The 26495-nt window shown below is 38.8% G+C and overlaps 1 protein-coding gene across 3 annotated transcripts in view; it reads right to left on the reverse strand.

The window, feature by feature from the left end:
- Positions 1 to 24665, reverse strand: part of ZFAND3 (zinc finger AN1-type containing 3) — a 140888-nt gene extending 116223 nt beyond the window's left edge. The window contains exon 1 of one of the 3 annotated variants that reach the window (XM_074818134.1): positions 24477 to 24654. In XM_074818134.1, coding sequence (XP_074674235.1) covers positions 24477 to 24547 — 71 coding nt within the window. In that variant the 5' untranslated portion in view covers positions 24548 to 24654. Of the gene's footprint in view, positions 1 to 24476 lie in introns of all 3 variants that reach the window. The other 2 variants (XM_074818136.1, XM_074818137.1) reach the window with 2 other exon arrangements.
- Between the last annotated feature and the right edge of the window lie 1830 nt (positions 24666 to 26495).

A 26495-nucleotide genomic window follows, 5' to 3' on the forward strand; every position in this document is an offset into this window, starting at 1 on the left:
TATGAATGACATATGCTCTATAAACACGTGACGGGACGTGACACACACACTGGTTGCTTTGGTTGGTTTTTTTTTAAAGCTGTGATTAAAACCTTAAGCATACAAAGGACATTTTAATGTCTGAAAACCTCAGATGACCCCTACATTTTCAACATGATTTCTGAGACCCGAGTTTGACCTGGGGCACACTGGTCAACTCCTTTCTTTTTCCAAGTAAAGGATGCTGGAAAGTTAATGACTCAATGATGTGGTAGAGTTCAGCAACTGGACTGCAAGTAAATGTGCTGCTTCCCTCAAATCCTATGACTCATGTGCCCAGGAGGAACAGCTGCCTCAACTTTGCACTTTATCCAGCTATGTTATTTCAAAACTCTTCTCAATTTACTTGGAATAGAAAAATGCTTCAAATACCTTTAACTGGGGTAAAGAACAACACATTAAAATATAAGATCACAGTAATAAACATCCTGAGCCCAAATCACTTCAGCCAGTGTCCAGAATTTGTGGAGTAAAACAGGAAACATCTTTAAAATAAGGTAATGCTTCACGGTGTCAATGTCTTGCTTTTTTTAAGCATTCTGAATGCAAATGCCAATCTGCAAGAGCAAATACAATAGAAGTAGTAGTACCCATGGTTTTTCAGGAAAAAAAAACCCACCTTAAATACTCCACTCCAATTCCAGGAGGAAAAGAGTTACTTGCAAAATACAGATTTAAAACCTGTCCATCTCTGATCTAACAGCAAATACTAAATTACTATCTTCAACCTCATTAACTACAGTTAGCTCATACGTCTAGCTATCTGTCTTTCTGTAATTGTAACAACATGATTTGGTTCAAATACAGAACAACTAAGGAGTAGTAAAGCTGCTTCAAAAACAGGATGAAGATCATCCCATGCATTCTTTTAATGGACAGTATTCTAGTCTTTGGCATTTTCTTCTATCACATGTTAATCCAAGATAACATGGACCAGACCAGGAATACAGCTGGCATATTACAAGTCTATACTTATTAATTTCTTCCACAGAGAAAACTGAAACTCTTGAAAATAAACACCTAATAAAAGAATAACTTTTTGTAATGGGAAAGTTGACTGTATGTATGTCTGCATATTTAATTTTCTATGTAAATAATAAAACAATCAAAAGGATACAATTAAAAGTATTTTGAGTCATATTATGTGTTTTTAATAGCTGTACAGATGCTTTTCCTTTTTTCTTTTATATAGGCAAATAAAATCTTTCCCTTCTTTCACAGCTATATGGTCACTACCACAGTCACTGCATTGAACAGGAAACAAACAGCATGTGGTATCTTCCATAGGCACTGAAATAGAACAAGCATGGTACACAAAAACCAACCCAGACCAACAGCACCAGTGACGAATTGAATCTAACAGACCAGAGTTTGTTCCTTATGGGGCTGCACTGGCATTTTTATGCTAGATTATTCTGAGTTTATCTTATTTTTTCCATCTTTTATTTCTCTATACTTTTCAAAATATATGTAAAAAACTGTATTTCTCAAAATTCCAAAAAGAAACAGCAGCAACTCATTTCCAAATATTCAAGATTGAGTAGTTAATATATCTAGCCATCCCAATAAGACATTCTTAGTTAAAATATCCAAAGTGCCAGGGACCTTGTCAGAGGCCTCAGTTGTTTTGTTTCTGACTGTGATCAAGAATTGTTCTCTCTTCTGCATGTTCAACTAACTGCAGCGTGCCTCAAAATTAATCCCTTACATTACATTATGAGCATCTGTACCCAGGGAAGAGCAAGAAGGATCAGGGGAAAAGAACAGATCCACAGATACCTTTCAGGTATCTTTCCCCATACAGCTTGTTCTTTTGCATAGTAATAAAAAAAAAATTTAAAAAAAGAAAGAAAAAGGAAAAAAATAATCAGGAAAGTTCTCCTTCTCTAGTGGTCTTCACTCATTACTCCCACCCTCCCAAATCTTCTCATTATCAAAGAACAAGATAAACAAGGCAAAATACCGAACTGGATACAGAAGAAAAACCTTAGCAAAATAATCTAACCCAGTCCACCAGTTTTGGACAATTACTAAAATAAATGACACTGAGGGAGGGAAAAAAGAATAAATCTTAAAAGTCAAAACAAAACACAGACCATCATAGGCAAGCATCCCAATTTTGCTTTTAATACCCTTATCACAACTGTTGGAAGGATTTTGTCCTCAGTCTAAACTTGACTCCCTTATTAAACTTAAATTTTAACTACTCTGATACATGAAACATTGATACATCAAAAAAGTACCCTCACCTATATAACATGCCTGCATAGACAGAAGAAGTGAATTGAGGCAAGGCAAATTCCATTCTAGCAGCTGAAGTGTAAGGGACTGAAAAATAAGCGATCACAAGAATATTCAGTCTGCTACCACGCCAGATTGCATAGCTCTCAAATTATTTACTAACATAGGAAATCATACAAATTAAACCATGTGTTAGGTCATGACTAACACCAGGATAAGCACTTTTGCATGCAAGTTCTAGGTGTTATCTATCTTGTAAACAGAGCACAGGAAATCAAAGTTATGAAGTGTGGACATTAAAAACTACAAGACTGAAGATCTGACATTTTAGCATGCACTTATCTAATAGGCTTAAATGTCTCACTATTTGAAAATAATTTTAACTCCCATTCATCACCATACAAGTTTTTATGCTGCTACTATTCTCCCTGACAAGGAACAAAACATTGTACAGAATTCCTTATGCTATCAATCAGTACTGCTCCCAATTACTACAAACATGTTCAAATCACTTACCACAGGCGTACTTCCAGCTACCACCACCAAACCTGGAGACCCTCAGAATTTGTTAAATTAGAACCAGAGGCATGAACATCAAACCCTATTGTTCATTTATTTGATTATCAGCTGAAAAGGCAGTCGGATCTACAACAACAATATTCTGTAATCAGAACTAATTTTCTTAAAGGTATTAGGGCAACTGAGAGTAAAAGAAATAATGGAGGTGTTGTGACATGTTAACAACTATAGCCAACTTTAAAAATAACTTTTAAAAATAATTCTTAAGCATTCCTAAAAATCATTTATTTTCCTGAGATAAGTTTCTGGTATGAGCTAGGTATGGGTTAACCGAAAGAGCTTCTAAGAAAGACCAGCTGTGTCCCACAGTGTTCTACACTAATACAGGAGGTTATTTAATAGTAAATATTTCACCTGTCTTTTCTTGAGCACATCCTATGAAGAACTGAAGAACTGGCAAATTGTTCCAGTGTCTAACTGACCTTCTCAGAGAAAGTGGCCTGGACTCGAAATCTCAGTTCAGCTCTTGGCTTAAAAAGTCTGCATAACTCTTAAAAAAAAAAAAATCATACATGGCAATACAAAAATGACAGAGGAAGTCAGGGAGAGACTGCTCATCTTATCTTACTTAGGTGGTGCTCACTTCCCCTCGGCCTTCACACATAGCTGAAGTCAGAAAACCAAATTGACTGATTGACTGTTTATTCAATAAAAATGGTGACGACCTATACACTTTCAAATATACCACAGGTATAACCACCTAACGGGTTGTACCCACAAACCCTAAGATGACCAGGCATCACAGAAAAGTACCAACACAGGACAGAAGTTAGCATACTGCATTACAAAATCTGCACTCCGTGGGTCTCTGCCAGTTTGCACTGAACTTTTATAATTCTCTAGGTACTCTAACATCTGTGAAACATTTTATAATTCCTGCTATCAGCACACAAGGGTTCCTGCTGTTGTAAACACTGGATCAGTGGAACTACTAAAAACACTAATGAGATTTTACTGCATAAAGGAAAAGTATTACAGAAACAGGTTACCACGCTTCAGTACCAACGGATGAGCCACAGTAGGACTTACACCAAGTTCAGAAGAGCATCCCTCAGCTCTACAAAATCCAAGTTAAATCACAGCCTGCTTACATTTGTACTGCAAGGCTACAGTGAATGCCATCTGCAGTGGGCACTATTATATAATAGATAATCCAGTCTGCTATGTCTGCAAATAAATCTATAGGGAACTAACACCACTCAAAAATTGGACTGTACTATTAAAAGCCTATCAGTAGTACATGGCAACCAAATATATTTATTGCTGTGGTGGTCTTGTACGTTACTCAGAAGGGGAAATGCTGACTACTAGATTAAGAGAAATGGGATAAATCTTATAACTTATCTTATTACAGGATTCAGTATCACATATGCAGAATAACTCAGAAAATTTCCCCAATAAATAAAATATGAGTAACCTACGCAGAAATGTATTTGTTTCCCTCCTTTTTACACTATATTGCAAGAGTTCTGGGCTACTTTTTCCTGCTTCGATTTTCAGCATAAGAACTAGCAAATCAGAAGGTGGGAGAATGAACACATTGGGAGGTATTATCAAAAAAAAAAAAAAAAAATCCATGAAAGCAAACATGAATATTTAATCTATTTAAATAGAGTAAGAGAGGCATTCACAAAATGCTTCAGCAATGATAAAGTGAGCAATTCAGATCACTTCCTGCTCCCTCAGTAAAGGTTTGCATGAGCTCCCACTTCTGCTCTTGACAATTTACTAAATTCAACAGAAGCAAAGAAGTGGTCTGACAGTTCCAACAGTTCTATTGATAAAACAAATTTCAAAGCCCTTCTCTATAATGGTTAAAACAACAACAGAAAAAAAAGCAGGAGACACTCTTTTAGCAGTCCCTTTTTAAAAACATAAGACCAGAGGACCTCAGGCTTTTCAGCTGGCTAAAGCTTCAGACTTCAGAACTAAACTTCCCTCAAAAATGTGGGTCATCTGAGAATTAGAATTATCAGACAAACGTTTTAATTTTCTATACATCACACAAATTACCAAATTTTGTTTCCCCATATCCTGAAGTTTAAAAAAAGGTAAACACAGCTTCTTTGCTAAAGTCAACTATACAGATCACATGTTTGAGTAAATAAGAAAGTACTAAGGCCCATGACTTCAACATGATATATATCTCTAATATATAGGGATGTTTATATAAGAATATCATTAATATCAATTTATGGATTGTGAAACACACTGTCTGGAAACCCTAAACTGAATAGAAATGATAAAAAAGACCTAACACACTGCAACAGTCAAGGTCATGCAGTCAGCTTGTGTTTTTAGTAACTAATACAGAGGTACATTGTTTAATAGCAATTTTCTCTGGACAACTTTCTAAACATTCTTAAAAACCACACAGTTCTTTAAACACTCACATTTGAAATGAAATGCCTTAACATTATAAAACAAGTTCTTCCCTGTTACAATACTCATTCTGGGAAAAAAAAAACATAAATCCTCCCATCCCCCCAACAATCTCACACTATTTTTGCTATTAAAACTAAATTTTCTTACTAGCTGCAAATCAGTCACCAACACTTTCTTAAAGCTTCAAGACACAAATACAATTCTAGCTTGCATTTAACTAATTCACCTGTCATAGTTTACCCATCAGCTACAGCAATACAAATATCACTGTTAGCGGTTTCAGAGGAACAAAAGTTATATTCGTTTTTGTATTTTTGCTACTGTGCAAGAGAACCATAACTGCACTGCAGTAGTTTTCATTTTTCCTTTATAACACCTATACTAAAACCAGTCACACAATGCAGGCAGGGTTTGTCTCTGTAATACACCACGAACATTTCATCCTAGAGAACACAAGAAGGGCCAGAAGCCTCCTCAGTAACAGTGACAGAATGGTCCAAAGTTTAAAAAAAAAAAAATTTTTGAACAAACTGCCTCTTATCTCTCAGCTGCCAACAGGACAGACAGTCATATATGTCTTTACTGCTTTTTGTTCCTTAAAGGTGAGCATCTTATTTCAAGTCATCATTTTTAGTTGGAACAAAAGCATTACATGGTTTTAAATAAAAAAAAAAAAAAGCCTATGAATTGGACTAACCAGATGAATACTCTCGTCTTCACTCTTGAGTGAAGTTTCCCTGATGTACAAAGCAATGCCCTTTTTATCTCACCATTATGCAGCTGAAGGTCAGCGATTGTAGCTGTAATTCCTGGCATTTATAGTCTATAATACAAAAAAAATCTGTATTATTTTATAGAAGTGTCTCAAATAATTCAAAGGTTGGTTAAGGGAAAGCAGAACACCTCCAAAAACATTAGCCTTCTCCATAAAAGCTATGTTGTACGAAAGCTTTACATTCTATCAATAACGTATGTAATTACGAAAGCAGAATTTGTGTGGGTGGAATAATTAATTTTTTTTCATTACTGTCTCATCTTCCAAGTTGCTGAAGCTTTTGAAACTGTACAGTATCATCACACCCTGGAATGCTGGAGTTTACAGCTTGTCTGGATGTAGGGACTGCTTCTTACCCAGTGCAGGCGTTCCCATCTCACTGAAACTAAAGGGGCTTTTTCAGGTATATGTATTAACCATTTATTATGGCAAAGACTGGTAGTAGAAGAAAAAATAATCCAAAGTACTTTTAAATTCATAGAATTGAATGTTAAACTTCCAAACTAAATGACAGCTATTGTCCTTCCCCCTCTCGTCCAAATTTAACAGAAAAGTATGTGAATTTGAGAACCTGCTGATTCAGGATACCTGAACTTAAGTTGTGTTTTAACACCTTTTTTTCCCCATTACCACCATCCAAATTGTTCCCCTTACCCTGGTCAAGGTGTTTAGTAATCCCCTCTTGTTCCTTACTTCAAGCAATTTACCTGATTGCCCTATTCAGGGCTCCTGACACACCGTCCCAGCATGCCTTCTAAGGCACAAGGAAATGGGGTAAGGATAGGAGAAAGTTTCCACTGAGATACTTAAACATATTGCACAACGAGGCTGCAGAGAAACTTGTACAGGAATTAAAATGCAACAGGAGAACAGACCTACAAAATTTAGGATTTCCAAATTTTTCCCTCAAACTTGTAGACCATTTCATGGGCTCTAAACATACTCATGCAACAAATCTGCATCTTTTACAGAGAAGAATGACTATACCTTTTTGAAGCACAATACCTGAAGTCATTTCCAACTCAAAACTGTTTTGAAATAGGTTAAATAACACAAAAATTAGATCTACTGCTACAGAGTCTGTCAAAGAAAGTCATAAATAGAGTGTGAACATAATGCTGAAAATGTATGTCTCCCAAACCAGTTTGTGAGCAGAAATGATAATAAATTACTGTGGAGTGATGTATCTTACTAATGGGAAAAACTTATTTTTTTAAAAAACACAAGATGATTTCTACCAGTAATTAAACACACAGAAGAGTAACCAGTAAGAAGTCAAAAAAATACTGCCTTATGACATTAAATAACTATTGTACATCCACAACAGAAATAATTACATTTCTGTCCACGGCCACAGAAAAACATTTCATATTGATATTTAAAATACTAATAAGTCATCATGTATTTATGATTCATTGTCACATGTGCAAGCTATGGGACAGAGCTACAGTTAGTTACCCTGCTTTATGGCATTTCTTTATTTGAATGTTCTCAAGTTTTACTACAAGACTGAATGCAAACTACAGATAAATATACAACAGGTTTTGATCTGTTATCCTGCCAGTAGGGTAAAACATTAGAATTTAAAACTATATTATCTTTTCAAACATGTAACTCATTTCAAAGTTGTTTAAAACTGCTGCAATATTAAACCTATACAGGCTTTAGAAAAGGACTATGGAATTACATTTTAAATGCACTTAAGCAAAGTCATGCACAAGCTTATCAGATGCTGACTCCACTACTGAACTACACCATCCCACCAAGATATTCACGTTTTTGGCTTTGGTTTCAGTCCTGCAAGCCAACAATCACTGTTTGATCACATTACATAAGCATGGATAGTAACATAACATTTTCAAAGACTCCTGAGTGTCAATGGGATTTGACACACAAGTCATTTAAATGTTTGAAATCATTTACTGTATTTGGACTTTCAGTGAAGGACACGGTTACAAGAACTATGTTTGCCTTGTTACCCATGAAAGATAAAGAGTTCTTTCTGGTTTTAACCCAATCATGTTACTTTCAGGACTTCTCTAACTAGGACCTCCCAGTAAATAAATCAAAACTTAACTTGCACAAGCTAAAAAAATACATTAGACCCTATGTTCCATGATCGGAATTCCGGTGGCTTTATTTCAGTCTTAAGCTTTTCAATATTTGAAAGTGTACAAAAGCTAAACAATCTCAGCAAGAGAAACCAGGAAGCTGAGACTGCAATACTGAAAATGTCCATTGATTCATGATCTCTATCAATGTAACTTAATTTTTTTTCATTTTCATGCTCCAAGGTGTAGAAACAAATTTTAGCTATTTTTCTCACAAATCTCTTTCAGCCTTATGCATTCCAGTATTATCCTCACTCCACCTAACAACATATGAGAGGTAAAATAAAGTTTGAGCCCTTTCTTACTGTTTATCACCCAAAGCTGGAGTTTGATAGTACCCATCCACTGAAACAAAAAGTTGTTCTGATCTTCCTCTGGAATTTATTTCAAATGACTACCCACAGGTTGCAGAGTGAATGAGCAACCCTGCCCGCTGCTCTCACCCAGTCGCCATTCAAATTTTGCTCCTGTAAGTAGCAAGTGACATACCCAGTAGTGAGCATTCAGCATCCCCCATAACCACCTTCCATTCATAAATCTCCCTTTATGTTTGCAGTAAGACAACAAATAACTTGGTTTCAAATCCCCTATGCATTTTCCCCAACTTTATAACTACACTTTTGTAACTGAACTCATTTGTACCTCTACTAGCCTCAGGTGTTTCCTGGTCTATGTTGTATGACAGTTCTCCTCTTTTACCCAATTACTTTGGGAAGCAATTCCATTTTAGGATTTTGAACTATTCTAGTGCAGAACACTCTGATTTATTAACAGTTGAAAATTCTGCATACTGTCAACTTGATAAATTATTTTTCCAGTTTAGGGGGCTCTTTGTGTCTCCAGAGTACAAATAAATATTTTCATATGATTGCTGTTCCAAATTTAGGTTTAGTAAAATCGAAGATTTAATGGAAAATGTATTTATCTTATATTTCAGTCTCTCTGTGGCAGCTCTGCAAAGTAGGGTGTACATGGCTAGCACTTACAAACAGTAACCAATCATGTAGAGCTCAAAGAAATAAGTAGAAGGCTTTTTTTAAATAAAAAAAACCATTTCCTATTAATTTTGTAATCTTAGCAGTGCAGCAGTACAAGAAAGTGTTATACAATAATCTGACAAAACATAAATAAAACCTGCTAATCTCATCTCCTCTCAGCATCTAACTAATGAGAAATGCAACTAAGTAAACACTATGCATGCTAAATCACAGGGGGGTTAGTTAAGTGTTTAGCTTAATAATCAAACATGCTATCAACAGCAATAAGTCTTGTTTGGAAACAACTTTGACATAACCAATCTGTTGAGTTAATCAGTGACCCACAAATCTAAGCTCCCAAATTTAACTGGTTTGACCTAAATCAGTCAACTTTTGCATTTTAAACATGCAAGTTCTGTTAATTCATACAATTAATTCAAGACAAGCACTAGCTTACTTTTCTGAACTACATAAAGTCCATTAGCAGCCTGTTTTAAGTAATCAAATTATCAGGATCTCTCAAACATCACTCTCCAATATACCACCTACTCCCCCAACATCTAAAGTAAAATTGTAGAAAGTATTGGTATTTGGTTCTATAACGTGTACCTTGCTTTGTCATAATACAATTGCACATAAGCTGTGAGGTTTTTCTCTAAAGAGTTTTAAGCAGTATGTGGAGAAGTTTGCAGTGTCTACATAATTAACAAGATATATCAAATTTTGTGCCTAGCCACTTGACATTTTCCTTATAAATTTATAACTAAAGCCTTTATGCAAGTACAGCAGATCTAAAATTTAATGGCTGGAGGACAGAGAGAACAAGGTCACCCAAAACTGTTAAGTTTTATTCTCTGACAAAAATAAAAATACCGAGTTTTTCTTTTCTACTTGTGAGGACTTAGAAGAAAAGGTAAGGAAACTAAAGCAATAATCAAAATGTGAATGTGCTTTACCCTCCCTGCTTCCCACCTCCTTCAAAGTTTTGCTACAGTCTAAATAATTCCTGAGTGTGGGCTATCACAAACGTCTTTCTCATGTTGTGCCTTGAAAGCTCACTATCAGGAGCTCATATTCCATCGCTGTTCAGGTGAAAGACCCCTATGTAAGACCACAACTACTGTTACTACTGCAGAGGGCATTGTGGACCAGCTGTACAGGCAGCTCACTTTTCTCCACTAAGTTAGTACTGGTCATCTAGCCATGACAAATGAGCTGCTGCATGTGCCGTTCAGCGGATGATGGGGCAGAGAAAAGCACTTTCCAGAAAGGGAATCAGATGTAAAGTTGGGATGAGACCCCCTACTTAATGCACTGTGCCTTTCTCCTATTTCACACAGCACACTTCTCAGGTCTCGGGCAATTACATTTCAATTACCAGGGTAGAAAGAATTCAGCATGCACATTTTGCTTTAAAGTTCAAGGGTTTTAAACATCTAGTGAAAAAACAATCCTTCTCACATCCTTCATCCCGTGACAGGAGAAGAAACCTTTACACAGACTGGTATTTTGGCTTTTCCATCTTCGGTGATCCAGATTAATGCAAACGCAAACTGTATCTTCACAGTTGTCATTTTCACAAGGTAGCTTTTATTGGTTTGTAAGTGTTTAAGGTAGACAGCCTAGATTTATTTACATGAACAAAAACAAGGGTATCACAGCGCTTGCAGAAACCATTATGTTATCCTCATCATTTTCCTATTTTTAAATAGCATGGAAAAAGTGTGGGAACAAGCCTCAAGTTCTTATTTTCCTCTATTAATAAAGACTTAAAGGATAAATCACAATCACTACACTTATTTAATCTAATTCGGACAGTGGTAAATCAGGGCCAAGTTAAATATTTCATCTGCATGCATGCAGAGCAAACAGCAAAGGCTCTTTCGTTAGATCAGCTTTTTATGCATTTCTGAAGGTAATCTTAGGCAAAGGCACTGTAACCAAGCAGAGCGATCATTAACAGTAGGTAATAAAGATGAGCCTCATAACATTACCTCATCCTGAACTCTCATCCAAGCCAGGCATAACCTTCTCAGTACACAAGGAGAACCAGCAAGTTATAACTACCTAACCACTGTGACAAGCTGCAGCTGCAAACTGCAACTCTTCTGCTTCATTAGCTATGTCAAAATAATGTTGAATCCTAAATAGAAGCAGGAGTTAAAAGGAGTTTTAAAAATAAAGCAAGCAAGCAGTAATATCAGCCTATAACTCTTCAGTTATCTCTAGTCTCCAAGAAAAATAAAATAAAGAAAAAGTAAAGTTTTTCATGACTCTGCTTGAGTTTAAGCTTTTAATCATACATCTCTGGACCTCCTTCAGCTGCATCCTTTACTCATGAAAGGCCCTTTCTGAAAGGGGACCACACAATCTTCTCTCACTCTCCACTTTCACCAAAGCACCATATCAGTCTGGGAAATTAAGTGGCAGGTAACAGAATTAAAAAAGAAAAGATGTCTCCAACTATGAAACTAGTGAATAGCAAATATGTAAATTATGAACTTCATGTACATTGTCTTCTTGCCCCCTTACTCCCCAATACTTTTACTTAACACCCTACCCCCTGTAAGTGGTAGACTGGAAGATGAAAATTCTGGGGTTTTTTCTCTCTAAGCATAATTTTTCTCAAGTCAATTTACATAGATGTTTTTGATCTGCTATGGGAAGGTAAAATGCTATCTATACCCTTTCAAAGAAAATGTTTACACTAGACTAATTCAACTAGAATCGAAGTGAATTAAACACATCTGTAGCTATCTTCAGATGGTACAAATTGAAGTAGCAACTTCTATCTTTTGTGGCAAGGATAATACTACATTCAGTGTTTGCTACATACCATGCTACATGATTTTAGCAGAAACAGTGGTTTCTGAACAATATCCACAAGTAAACAGCTGAAAACAAACATACATAAACATTAACTCAGTCCGTGCATCCAGCTAGCTGGTAGAAGACACTTGCCTTTCATGTCCTAGTAGCAGTCTTGTTGCAGTCATGATGACCTAAGGATACAGGCAAGATTGATTTTGGGGACAGAGGTAATATCTAAGTATATACTTAGAAAAAGTAGACCAGCTTCCCCATATACTGAAGAAAAAGCCTGTGCCTCCAAAAGCTGGTCTACTTTTTCCAAACTAGGTACTCAGTTGTGCTACTAAAAGTGTAACATCTACCTTCAGAATTTGTCCTCTGTAGATGAGGGACAAGAAAGCTTGGCAGAAGAAAGGAGAGCACCACTGCTTAACCAGCTAGTAATAAATCCCAAAATGAGGATCATGTACACTATTTCCCTTACCCTCTTAACTCCCTTCAGAGACACCCAAAGAATACAAGTCTTTGAAGCTCCCATTTGTGTCACAATCTTACTACATAACCTTAAGAGCAGAAATCCATTTGGACCATGAATTGACTAAAGTATTTATTGGTTGAGAGGCCTTAAGTAGTCCTCGAAAATAATCTTTTAAAAAAAAAAAAAAGATAATCTCTTATTTTTATGACATCCATACCAGGAAAAATACTATTAGAATAGTTAGTCAAAGTCATGTTCAAACAGAAAACATTTCTTTTACAGCTGTTTTCATTGTGAAAATTGATAAACACACGATCATTCTTCTCTGCTACAGTAAGTCATTAGATACACAATCGATCTACACAAGTGCTGCAGAAAAAGCCATTTCAATTTTTATAATTCTATATCAAAAGAAATATTCAAAGAAATTAAAGTTATATGTGTATATATAAAAATAAAAATCCTCACACAATTTTAACATTTTCAACCATAACATAAAGGCTACTTAAAAGCACTTCCCTACTCACATTTGCAACAAACATGTTGCTAATTGAAGTCAGAAACCCACTACTAAATCAGCAAACTGAAAGAATAAGGACAGAAAGAATACTAATCAGAATCAGCTAAATCACTTTCTGTCTCAGTGGCATCCAGGTGTGTGCTGGGAATCTGATCTGAAAAAAAAACAAAGAAACTGAAAATTATAGCAACCTCTGAAAGCTATAGGCTTAAGTTTCTCAAAGCCCTGGTCTAGTTCTGTTTAGTTTGGGTTTCCAATTACAGCAGTTTCAAAACCAACCAGTAATTTCAGTTATCTGAATTTCAGATGCACTTCAGAAGACACGTCAGCTCAGGGAACTGAATTCTAACCTATAATGCTAGAGTTCTCATTATGCCAGTAAGTGATGGAATTTCCAGTATTTTAGTTTACTTGAGAAGAATGATATAACATCAGTTTAGTTTACTATATAATGATATACACCACAGTGTTTTTCTTTTACCTTTCGAATCTGTCTTTACAAGCCACTTGAGCAGGACAGGAAGTGTTAATTATTCACAAGAAAGATTTCTAGTCTTTCCTGAATTAGTCACATGAGAACATTAATAGTCAAAGGAGAGACTGCATCACAGAATAATGGATAATAATGGGGTCCTATCTTCATCAAGAGAGTGCTGCAAAACCACCTGAGACTTGCAGATGCGTAATGCAGGCGGTTCTTGCTCTTCTAATTGCATAGCAACTCTGATTGAAAGAGACTTCCTCCACCCACCACAATCACTTCCTTCTACACCAACATCCTTGGAAACAACATGTCAATGGGTCAATACTGTCCTAGAGCAAGTTCTGATTTAAATCAAACACCTCTCTCTAAAGGACAGCGCTGGAGAAGCTGTAAATACTCTTTGCTACCAAGTCTTTCATTCAGGGCTCCTAAACCACTGTGGAATTAAGAGCGATATATGATTCACTTAATGAAGGAAAACATGCAAAGGGAAAAGTATGGACCGACTGTCACACAGTGTATCAGCAGCAGAAATAGTAATAAATCCTTTCCAAACTTAAATGTCAAGAAGGGGACTTTCATTTAAAAAAGAAACATTCTACTACCCTTATGTTTATGGGTTTATACTCATTTAAACTCTTGTAATAAACATAAGATGTATATAAAAAAAAATCAAAACCAAACCAACATTAGAGAACAATGTCTATATATTTGGAATCGCAGTATCCAAGAGAAAGTTAAAACAGGAACATGCCCAGCATCCAAAATAAAACCAATACTGACAAACTACAGACAAAATATGGGAAGAATATATAGTGACATTCAACACTATATATATAGTGACATTCTAACATTTAACTCTGGAAAATAAATATACTCTGAAATAGGCATGTTAGAAGTATCACAAACTCTCCAGGTATCTGACAATACCAGGAGTTACAAGCAGCAGAGTTAGTCCACTTTCTTAAATAAAATGAGGAGTCAATTTGCTCCATCTTAATCACAAAGCCCCACTGCCAAGAAAAAGGTATTTGAAGTGTGCAAATGCTATTCTTAACTGCTTTCTTTTGAAAGGTCAAAAATGAGTTAACACCTAGAGAAGTTACTGAATATATATTGATTAATCCTAAATGCCCTTTATCAGTTATAGCATAGCTAACGGTTCATCCACACATCTATGTAAAAGTGAAAAAAGATTTCAGCTGCTTCAAAGAACTACTGTATTTTAAATCTTCTAAAATTCTGAGCATTTAAAAAATTAAATCATTATGTTTTCCATATCATTTTTTTCCTATTAAAATCTGAATAGTTAGACTAGCATGCTTGCAAATTAAAATTGGAAAGAACATTTATTACGGAAACATACCATATTAAAAATGCTTTCACTCCTTCAAAGTAGTACACAGTCAAAGGTTGATTCTAAAAATATAAATTATTAGATTTTAAATTGATTAACATGTTACCAATTCAGGGGAACACTTGAAACCTATCTGCAGGAATAAATAAGCATTTGTTAACACACAGACAATTTTAGAAACCATTATTGTCCATTAGTTCACTGAAGGAGATTATTAAAAAAAGATAACACTAGGACATTAAAAAATGAACAATCATTACTGCATCCAACACTAATGCCTCCTCTTGCAAACTGGTGTCAGCAATACCTGACCTAGGATTTACCTTTCTCCAGCTAAAAATGCATTTCATTGAGTAATACTGGATACTTGTTAAAGAAGAGTTTCGAAGACAGTTGATTTATCAGAAAGCTAGACTCCTTAATATTGACATTATGTTGGACAAAACAGCATCTAATCAACTGTTACAAGGACAATACAATTCCCAGTACTGAGAGACTCTTGCTAAATGACAGCATTTTGCCTACTTCATATATGTGACTTCCTCTGAAACACCTCTAACAACATATAATTAGAGATCAAAATGCTGCTGTTATGGTGGCAGGGCTGATCTCAGTAACAGTCATATTGTGAAGGCAGGTTGTCTTTTAACAATTAAGTCAATGAGGACATGACTTTGGATTCTGCTTTTCTAAGTGCACAATTATGAGGTTATCATGGAACCAGACTGATTTTTTTTCCTAAACCACTGCTTTTAATGTAGCATTGTGCTCTTTTTGTGTTCTTCTCACCTCTCCTTAAGTGCTTAGGAAGTAAATAGAACTTCTACATTCAAACAAGCAGAAGTTAAATATATACATTACTAAAACAGGCCTTCAAATTAAAAAACTCACCCAGCACCAGACACTACATAAAGAGTTAGAAACTAAAGACAGTAATCATCAAACCCCTCTTTTCCTCTTCAGTTTGTCTTACTGCTTATTAAAATTATTTTAGGAAAAACAGTTTTTATCTCCGTTCAAAATTTTTCATTACTTCCAGTTAGTCTCTTGAATTTACACCAAATAAACACTGGAAATCCAACACTAGCCAAAGTACATTCATTAAAGGACATAATGCCAATGAAAGTCATTTTAAAAATAAACTCCCTTAAACCACTAATAAAAATACTACAGCATTTAGAAACTGAAATTTATCTTCCTCCTATTGACCTACATTGTTCAAGTTCAGAGCATGCATATGGTGGCCAGATTACACAGCAGGAATTGAACAGAATACCTACAATTCTTTCATAAATAACGTAGGGCAGTATTCCCTGCTGCAGGGACGATCCCAGAGGACAGATTAAATGTAAAAATCCATCAACCACTTCCTAATACAACTTTTCTGTACAGGAAAGTACTGCACTTACCACAATGCTACTACTCAGATGCTATTAACAGAGAAATTGAACACACAAATGCCAATGTCTACCTTCTCCAACTTGTGGAATACTATAACTCTTCAATTAATACATTTTCCTGAGTACAGGTAAAGAATAATTTAGAGTGAATGGAGCTATGTATTACAATACACTGTTTGACTTCCAAGTTACAAGATTTCAAAAATTACGTTAAAAAAAAAAGTTTAAACCCCACATTCCTTAAGCATATAAAATTCTCATCAAATCAAATAAAAGATACGTCCATATTACTGAAGAAAAAAACCACAACAGTGTTACATCAAAATCTCAAAAAGATAATGCTTGGGCATTATCAAAATATCAACCCACTTCTATGGTATGTTAATGTCACCCCCATGGCCCGAAACCATTGATCGTGGTCATCCACACAAAGGTTTCATTTTCAGAAAGTGTTTTTCAGAATAATTTTGCATTTGCTGCATATACTGTCCTCAACAGTATTTTATGTGGCCTTCTCAGTGTACTGAGAAGATGCCTTTCTAATATCTGTAACTACTCTGACCTAAGTTCCTTCACAGATCTGACATCTAGAGAAGTCAATTCATGCTGCAGCTATTGCCCGATTTTTAATTCTTCCAAAACCAGAGAAAGGACTCCATGCTAGTGAGCCCTGCCTATAGTGATCAGACAGGAATGATTTTTGCCATTTGGGCAAAAGAGGAGAGAAAAAAAGGAAGAACAGATCAGTGTAATTTACCTGCCTAAACTAATATGAAGTTTATCTCCAAGATCCAAGTAAGTGTTACAACATAGTCAAGATCAAATACTGTCCAAAAACATTCAGAAGACATTTGTCATAACACTTTAAGATACAAAGTTAGTCAGGCAAGGTTGCATATTTGAGGAGATACAGGAGAGCAATGACATTTTAAACTTCAAGGAACATAAGCAATATTTTCTCAGCAAACTGTATCACATTCATCACTCCTACCAACTGCTTCTAAAGAAGCCTGTGTCTATTTATATGCACAAACTTCTAATTTAAAATAATTTTTAAATCCAGTAATAACTGGCATAGCACGTTAGTGAAAACATTCAAGTCGAAACCAAACGTCTCCAATGAATATACCCATCAAGGATCATTCTCTCAAGTTAATGCTTTGTATTACTGATTCCAACACCTTAAAGGAAATACTGGGTCATGATGCTTCCATCAATTCAAGACTTCAACAGCTCTCCAAGCCCAAGGAGCAAACACACTGTTGTGGAAGTTTGATGTTGAAGTTGTTAAAATTCAGGCAATTAAAAATAGCAGCAGTATTTCCTTTAAACTGATACCTGTATTAGAGACTAGACTTACCACTAGAAACTTTTGAGAAACCAAAGCATGCTTAATAAAACAAACCAATACACAGAACACAACATATCCATGCTACCATACAACAGTTGAACATTTTATTAATTAGCATTAAGACAGATATTTTGTAGCACTAACTGTAGAATAATCATTAGCACTACCCAAATCACAGTATCTCCAACTAATAACAGTTTACAAAAGATGTGAAGAAGATACTGACTGACAGGAAGATAGAAACCTGGGAGGTGACCTAGACACAGTAACTTTTAACTCCTCTAAGCTTCAAAAAAACAGCACACAATCTGCTTCTTTCTTGTTCATTCCACTTGCAGGAGCAGCAGCTATGACACTGAATTTAATTGTGATTGATGAGGAAGGTACGGTTAGATTAAAAGGTGCTGGATACATCTGTCTTATTACCACAGCATCCATCTACAATTAGAAAATATTTCTAAACCACTTTATGTAAAGATTTTGAATAAATTTATGGTTTAAGAAAGTGTTTGTTTTCTCAAATTCTGACATTTTTAATCAAGCAAGCCTATTTTTGGATTTTCTTAACTAAAACACCCTCATACACCAGCTGTTTGAATTTATTCACTCCTTAGAATTATCACACAGCAAGAGTAAAGGAAACAAAATCAATTACTTTTTTTTTCATAAAGAGAATGGTTAAAGCATGGAACTACTTGCTGCAGGATGTTGTGAGGGTCAAAAGTACATATGGATGCATCAAGTCATTATGCAAATTCATAAAAAAATAGGTAAGACCTACTAAGCCATAAATCTATGAAACAGAGGACAACCTTATGTCAGACTGCCAGAAGCAGAGGAGGTATACCAAGATAAGCATCACTGCATGCTTGCTCTGTCTGTATGCTTATTCCCTCGACATCACTTATCACCCAAATCAGAAACAGGGCTGGATGCATCTTTGGTCTTATCCAGAACAGCTGTTTTTCATTAAATAACAAAATCTCCTTTCTGTTTTGTCTATTCTATTAAGTACTGCAAAAGCAAGCATTGTTTTCACATTCCTAGAAAAGAGCTTATTACAGTTAAAGTATTAAATCCAGTTCATCTGCTTTTACTTCAAGTGCCAGTAACCCCCATTCCTAAAGGTAAGCTTCTGCAGCAAATAGAAAACTTAGCCCCGATCCAAAATGTGGTACTTTGCAACCACGGTTGCAAGAAGCAATTGCTCACTGTATAAAAAAGTGAAAAAAAACGTACATCTTTTGACCTCAGTCAGGATGCTCTTCTAGTTGTATTATGACTAAGGGAAATCACAAGAACCTCACAATTTATCATTCTTCATATTCTTATTCAAGCAAGGAACATGACAAAGTTCAATTCCCTACCACCACCACCACCGTCTCCTCAAATAGAAGCTTCTCTACATCTGATAATTCTCAGCATCTTCTAAAATTAAGACCCAAGCAAAGAATTTCAGTCTATCTCCAATGCCTATTATCATCCTCTATAGCACTTCCTAGTAAAACTTGTAAATAAATCAATTCCTCAGACTCTTTGATTCTGTCAGTTAAATAATTTGTCCCTTCTATTTGTGCAACACACCAGTGTATCTGTTACAGAAATTAATGATGGCTTTAACTACAAACAGCTTCAAGTTCTTTTACCCAATGATTTGACGGTGTTAAATAAGTTCATGCATAACAAAAAAATATGATAATCAAGTATTTTTAGTCTTAACCTAAGACCAAAAGCCACAGCTTTTGCGTGCCACAGCACGCAAATTACTTACTCAATTCCAAGTAATTACAATTTCTTGTGATAAATGGCCTATAAACATTTATAATAGATAAAAGTAAACAAGCTTTTATCTTACAAAAAAATGGTTTAGGTCTTGTACAAGGTAGTAAGAATTAGCCTTCCTAAAACATAAATGTCATCAATTTATTGATTTAAGTCAATTTACCACTTTAGAGAGAAGAACTAATATTTCTGATCATCAGTAACTGCAGAGGAACCCTGCCCCTCAGACAACACTACCCACACAGAGCTATCCCAAAGCACCTTATTTGATCCTCACTGCTCACTACTAACGCAAAGATCCCAGTCAATACCAAGGTCTAACAAACAATAACCTATTTTGTAGCGCATATGTTGTCTTGCATAAACCGTCAAATTCACTGCTTATTCTAGCATCTGATCCAAGGGTCCAGTAAGGGAAAGCCTGGCTAAGGAACTGCATGATACAAGCCCAGTGAAAACTAATTCTCAGAGGGAAAGGTATGTATTTCAACAGTTTACTCAAGCCTCCTGTTTAGGAACATCTATGTGAGGTTTCAACAGTGGTTAAAGCAAAATTGGGTTTATAAAGGCATTATGCATTCAGGAAGACCTACGCAGCCTATGAGATTAGAAAGTATTTATTAAAAGGACAGTCACTGAGAGTTCATATGGAATAAACACCAGAAAAAGGAAGGAAAAGACTAGGCAGAGAAAAGGCTTCTTAATGGCATATATATATAGTCACTATTTGTTTAGAAGCTAAAAGCAAGCTTTGGTGATATACAGTCACAAACTAATCATGCTTATGTTAAATGATTCACCATTTGATCAAATGTTTAATTTTAGTAAACAAAATTGAAAAAAGCGACAGATTGGCATGGACAGAACCTGATGATACATAAGTGACTGGAAAATCCAGACTCAGAAATAAACTCTGGATTGGGCCTGCACAGAATGCTTGGGGCACAATGTCTCATCGCATATGATGCATGCAGTGTCAGAGAAAGGCAGAACAAATGGCAACATCCTGCAAAACCCCTGCTGGCATGTTCTCAAACAATATTGCCATCAGTTTTAGCTGACTACAGTACCTTATAGTTGCCAGAAATAAGACGAGACGAAACTAATCATACTGTGTTTTCAATCAACTTCCTGCTGGCTGCCACCATTTCAAGAATGGAATTCATTTGTTTTACGTCCATTAACATATTTCCTTCTTTTCTGGTTCTAAGGCACTGAATGCAATCATACGGTGTCAGTCTGGACCATAAGACAAATAAGCAGCAGTCACTACAGTACAAATAGAATTGTAAAAGTATTACCCTCTCACGGTATATGCTTCTACCAGCCAAAGAGTATTTTAGCTTACAGGCCTCATCTACGCATATAACCATTTAATAGTAAAAGCCCCAGCCCTTTGATGAGCTATAAACAAGTGAAACCTTCATGGAGTCCTTTAAAAGCCAATGGGGAACTGCCAACATGTAGTTCATTAAAGGATCATGCCTCATCTCTAATAAGCAAAATGGCTTAACTGGAACATATTCATATAGTAATATTTTCATGTATTTATTAAGTTAAGAGTTGAAGATTTTATATATGCCATAAAGTGAAAGCGGTTTCCGAAATCCACTAGTCTAAGAAAAAATACCAACATTACGTGGTCTACTAATCAGGAGAAGAAGAAAGAATTTTTCCAGATCATAAGAATGAGAAGTTAAGCACAACATAAACTCTAGATGAAGTGACCTAAAATAATAAGTTGCATACTACACCCTTTCCAATCTTTGTACACTCAGACTACTCCAATAAAAAGCAAGATAATTGCAACTAACTAAAGTTTAAGATATAAAAATAGGAAGAAAGGGGAGCAAAATATTTCCAAACAATAAGTTGTGTGAGTTTTTCATAAATAACACGAATACAGATGAGGTTTCCCAATTGAGATTATCTGGGTAACTGAAATGATTTTGTAAAATATAATCATCATCTCAGTGCTCCATTTGAACGTTACTTGAGCAGAAGTGACAGACTGGACTAAAGAGAAAGGCAAGTCTGCAGAAGATTTAAGGATGAATTCCACAATCTTCAACAAAAGGTAAGCAAACATTAGCTGTTGACCTTAAGAGGATGTTTCAGAAGTTCTGAACAGTCTCACTCAAGTCCCTTCTTTCAGCTGTTCATTTTTTAGTCTCTTAGATCTTGAAACATGAAGAGTTTAGTAGTTTTCCAGTCACCAGAGATTCTTGAAACCTACAGGGTCTGAATTTCTAATATAAAACCAAGCATTTTAAAAGAACCCCTCCAACTTCAATGCACAGTACATACTGTTCTTCTCCTGTAATCTCTTTGCATGCCACCACTATCAACGTGCATTTCAGGAGCTACTTCTATCACTGTTGACCAATAGGCAAGTTTTCGCCCAGAAACCCACAGCTTAATTCAATTTTAATGCTTCTTTCGGTATTTTCCTTAATGTTTCCTATCTTTGCGGATTACTGCAGAACAGGTGCATCTTACTGAAAACCAGCTAAGCGTTCCATAAAATCAATCAAAAAAAAAAAATCATCTTCTTTTACGCTTGGCAAAATCTAGACCTTATTGTTTGACCCACTGACACTAAGTTGTTCCACTACCTACATGGTTCAGGCTCACTCAAGAACAATTGCGAAAGGATTCTCATCCACTGGACCGATGGGGACCAGGAAACATAAAGCAACACTATTTCTCTACATTACTTTATTTACAAATTTCATGGAAACTACTACATTAAATTACAAGTTTCAGAACTTTTCCTAGTCTTAAATGTCCTGCAGATAAAGAGCAAATATGGCCCCTGTTATTCCAAAATGACTTGACAGACATAAAAGTGACATGAAAGTCATATATAAGACTGTCTTTAAGACATGTTGCTGGTAATAACCCTAGCTGACATCTAGAGCAGCAGAATTCCAACTTCAGATGCATATAAGTCTTTTTGCTATCATGATTTAGTTTTTTTTCAGAGAGCTGGTATAAAACTGTGACCCTTTAAGTACTCCTGCCAATGTAACTTCACTAGGAGGGCATGTTCACACAGACTTACCAGCTGATCTTTTCAAGCACTAGCAAGGCCTAGGTAAATAAGGACAAGGAGACACTTAAGTTTCTTCAGGACTGAGAAGTATAACAAACTATCAAACTCTGGAACCTGATAGGACTGTTTGGTTTTTGCTGGGTTTTGTTTGGGTTTTTTTAAGTGAAAAGACAGATATGTAGCTTGCCACTCTGTATTGAAACATACCTGGCAGGCAGTTAAAGAAACTGAAAAACAGATTAATTTATTCACTGTATTAGTACAGAAAGTGAGTTTTCACAGTGCGGTCTTTCAAAAATATCTTACAAGAAACACTACTGTGTAGATGACACCCTGAGGGAAAAAAAAAAAAAAAAAAAGGAAAAAAATACCATTTGGATAGCTGCTTGTGCAAGGGAAACATAAAAAAACCAAAACAGCTTTAAAGGCAACGGGTTTTGTTGAGAGCCTCCTCTCACCATTGAGCCAATCCTTGAACACGAAGCACCAGATTTTCTTCTCATTATCGCAACATGCTGAACAAGCCAAAGAAGTTCAGCCCAAAGAAAAAGTTCAAAGTGAACTTTCTGCAACTCTCCTTTCACATCAGTATCATGTTACAGCAGTCAGTACACTACATTACAGATAGCAGCAACTTGCTTTCCACTACATTACAGAAAACATCAGGCCCAAATATGGGAGCCTAACAAAGCAAAAATAAACAAAGTAATTTACTGTATATTTATAATCTGTCTTGCAAGATCACTCCCAGCAGGGCCATGGCATTTGTTGCAGTTCAGGCTTCTGTCATAACTCAAAAATGGGATTTCATTTAAAATCCTGCCACTCCAATAAACCAACCAAATGTACAGTGGCATCACTAAATCACTCTTATTGCATCTCTTTTCTCTCAGCCTCCACTTCCCCAGAGCACTTTAAATTGCATGACATAAATCCCAAAAAGGTACAATCACAGACAAGTATAAATCTCAAGTGGGCCCTCAAAAGTCTATTTAGTCACATATTCTTTGAACTTTCCATAAAAAAGAACATTAGGGACTAATGTTCCTGTGATATACATTAAAGACATTTTATGATCATGTGTATCTGCCGGTATACCATCTGTCATGACACATCCGACTTAAAAAATAAATAAATAAATAAAAATCAATAATGGCAACAGCTTCAACAGACATGACCCTAGAGGTGATGGGAGTTTAGCAAGGAACAGGCTTACTTTTTTTTTCACCTTTGGCAAACAGGAATTACCCTACTTCCTTCTTTCTAAAAGGGCATCAGCCAACAGCTAACAAGGACCTTACCTATTATGAACCTCTCTACCTTCATAAGGTGGAGAAAGAAGTATCTTTTTGACCTTAGCCTTATCCCTTCATTAGTTACGCTGCCCTGCGTGAACAGGAGCGAGAGCTCCCGGCTGCCGGGTGCAGGGCAGGGATGTGTCGGGCACCGCGCTCCGGGACGCCGAGCAAGGCAGCCCAGGGCCCGCATTACTCATCCGCGCCTGCGAGGAGCTAAAGGCAGGCCCCGGAGCGCAGCCCGCAGCCCCAAAGGAGAGGCAGCCGCTCCAGGAAACCTGCGTGCCCGGGGAAACGAGCAGGCCTCCCCGCGCCGAGCTGCCGGGAAGGCCGCCGCCGAGGTGTCCGAGACGCCCGGGGAGGGCCGCTGGCAAGCCGGCCGTCCCCCCTCCCGCGGGCAGCGCCGCCACCCCCCCCGTCCCCGGGGTCACCCGCTGCCCCTAGGCCAAGAGCCGCCGCCACCCCCGCCCGGACCCCCGGGACGCGGCACCCCCCGCCGCACGCCGGGAGGCGGGGGGACACCCCTCTCCCCCAGCGGGCACCTCCTGCGGCCCGCCCGGCAGGGGCCAGCGGCCGCCCCCGCCCCGGGGGGAGCTGCGGGCTCGGCCCCCTTGACAGGCCGGAGCCCGGGGCTACAACATGGCCCGGCGCCCCGGCCGGCCGACCGGCCTGCCTGCCCGCCTGACCAGGCCAGGCCCGGGCCCTGCCACCGCCCGGCCGCGGCCCCCCACCGCCTCGCCCTTCGCCTCCCCGCCCGCCCCCCTCCCCTCCCCGCGCCGGGCCAGGCCGGACCGGCTCCAGCCCAGCCCCCTCCTCGCCCCTCGGGCCCCGCTTACCCCCAGAAGCCGCAGGGGCAGCGCGGTGGCAGGCTGGGCGCCTTGCTGCGCTCGCTGCCGGCGTCTCCCATGGCGGGGCCGGTGCGCGGGGCGGCGGCAGCGGCGGGCGGGGGGGCGCGGGGCTCCCAGCCGGGATTCCAGGCCGGTCAGCTGGAGCCGGGCGCGACCACTGGGGAGGCGGCGGAGGGGAGAGCGCGGGAGGGGGGCGGCCGCGCCCTACCAGCCGGGCCCGCAGGGGAACGGGAACGGGGACGCGGCGCGCAGCTCTCTGCGGCGGCCCCTCCCGCCCGCCGGTTTCTGTGACGACCCCGCTGTCGCAGCGGGGCGCGCCCGCCCTCCCCCGCCGCTCGGCCCCTGACTCAACAATGCGCGTGGTTTCCTCCCCCCCCCCCGGCGCCTTGCTTCCCCCTGTCCTGAGCGGGATGGTTTCGCCAAGCCACCGGATCAGCTGGGAGTGGCATATACCATAGCGCGTACTCGGGGGGAGCTGGGTTAGATCGGGGGCGGGAACTAGGAGAGAAGCAAGTCTAGAAAGCACCCATGGGCTCGAGAAGGGAACGAGCTTCTCTCTGGAGAGGTTGCGGGGAGGCTGAGGCCTGCAGAGCTCTCTGGAGCCGTCGCGCTCTTTTGCCCCTACCCACACGTTGGGCACATAGTGGTACAGCCAGGGGAGACCTGCGGGGTGGGGGTGCCGGCGCTGGCCGCGCAGGCGCGGAGGGCCTGCGACGCGGAAGTTGGTCGGTGGCGAGAGGGTCCCCGGGGGCCTCCCCCGCGCTGCCTAGGGCTGGGGGGGCCGGGCGGGCCCGCATCCCCCCACCTCCCGGCCCGGGCCCAGGGCCGGAGCTCTCGCCCGGAGCTGCCTCGCCGAGAGAGGCTGGTCGTTGCCAACCCGGTGTGTCGGGGGGTGGGCGGCCTGTGCGCGCTTCGGGCCTTTCCCTGGCGGGCGGCTGCCTCTGGGGGACCTCGGCGGCGGGGCGGACCGGGCCTCGTCCCCAGGGGGCTCCGTTTGCTTCGTACCAGGTCTCTCCGCTTCGGTCTGGGAGGGAGGCCTGGAGGCCGGGGAGGGCCCTGAGGGCCACGCTCAGTCTTCTTTTTCCTGCTTATTCTTGTAGGTGTTCGTCCTCGGTTTCCCTCAGTACGAAATAAAATCGGTTAGGTGTCCGGCGTACGTGGGGGTTTCTTTGCCTGTGGTAAACAACACTCACTGCCTGAGGACACTAAGCTGAGGGCTGTCTGAAGTCGGGAGAAGGCAGGCCGCTTTTGTTCTCGTGTTTTGGCCCCAGAGAAAGGGACCTGCAAGAGGTGAGGTATGTCAAGCAGGGCACGGTGCATAGGCGATTACCGGCTGTGCCCTGTGTCGATCAGGAAAGAAGAGGGGAATTTTCAGGATCTGGACTGGAGAGCTGAGTAATGGGGATTGTACTTCTGGTACGCGTTTAGCAAGTGGCCTTGAGCAAGTTACAGTCTTGCCCTGGCTGTGCCTTGGTTCTGTCTCTGAAGCAGAAATACTGTTGACCCTCTGATAGAAATTGCTTTTTGATCTGAAAAATGCTATGTGGGAGAATACTGGTGTGGCAATAATGATGGTGGAATTTTGATACATTCTTGAGGTGCTGTTACCCATCTTATGCTTTGATTCCTGCTTTGCACTTAAAGCCAAGCTCGTTGAACACTGAAAATAATATACATCCTTAACAAAGCCCAGAGTATGTAGGTCTTTGAGCAACTAATTAGTTTTGCCAACAACCTTTTAACTTGAATATTCAACCTTCTTAAATAATTTTATATCAATTCATGGCACAGAAAAAAGTAGTAATAGAATACATATACACATGTACCTAAAACTTGTTAATAAAATGTTGAAATTTAATTGAAATCATGTAAACAGGCTTCTTACAAAGAACTAGTTTGTGACAGTTTACTAGTAATAGTTGTTTTATCAAACCATTGCATCTGGGGTTACCTGACTCCCCGTTGATGCATTAAGCGGGCTGTTAATGGTTCGGTACCTCAACCAGT

The sequence above is a fragment of the Strix aluco genome, chromosome 3 (genome assembly GCF_031877795.1).
Source record: "Strix aluco isolate bStrAlu1 chromosome 3, bStrAlu1.hap1, whole genome shotgun sequence".
Taxonomy (NCBI): domain Eukaryota; kingdom Metazoa; phylum Chordata; class Aves; order Strigiformes; family Strigidae; genus Strix; species Strix aluco.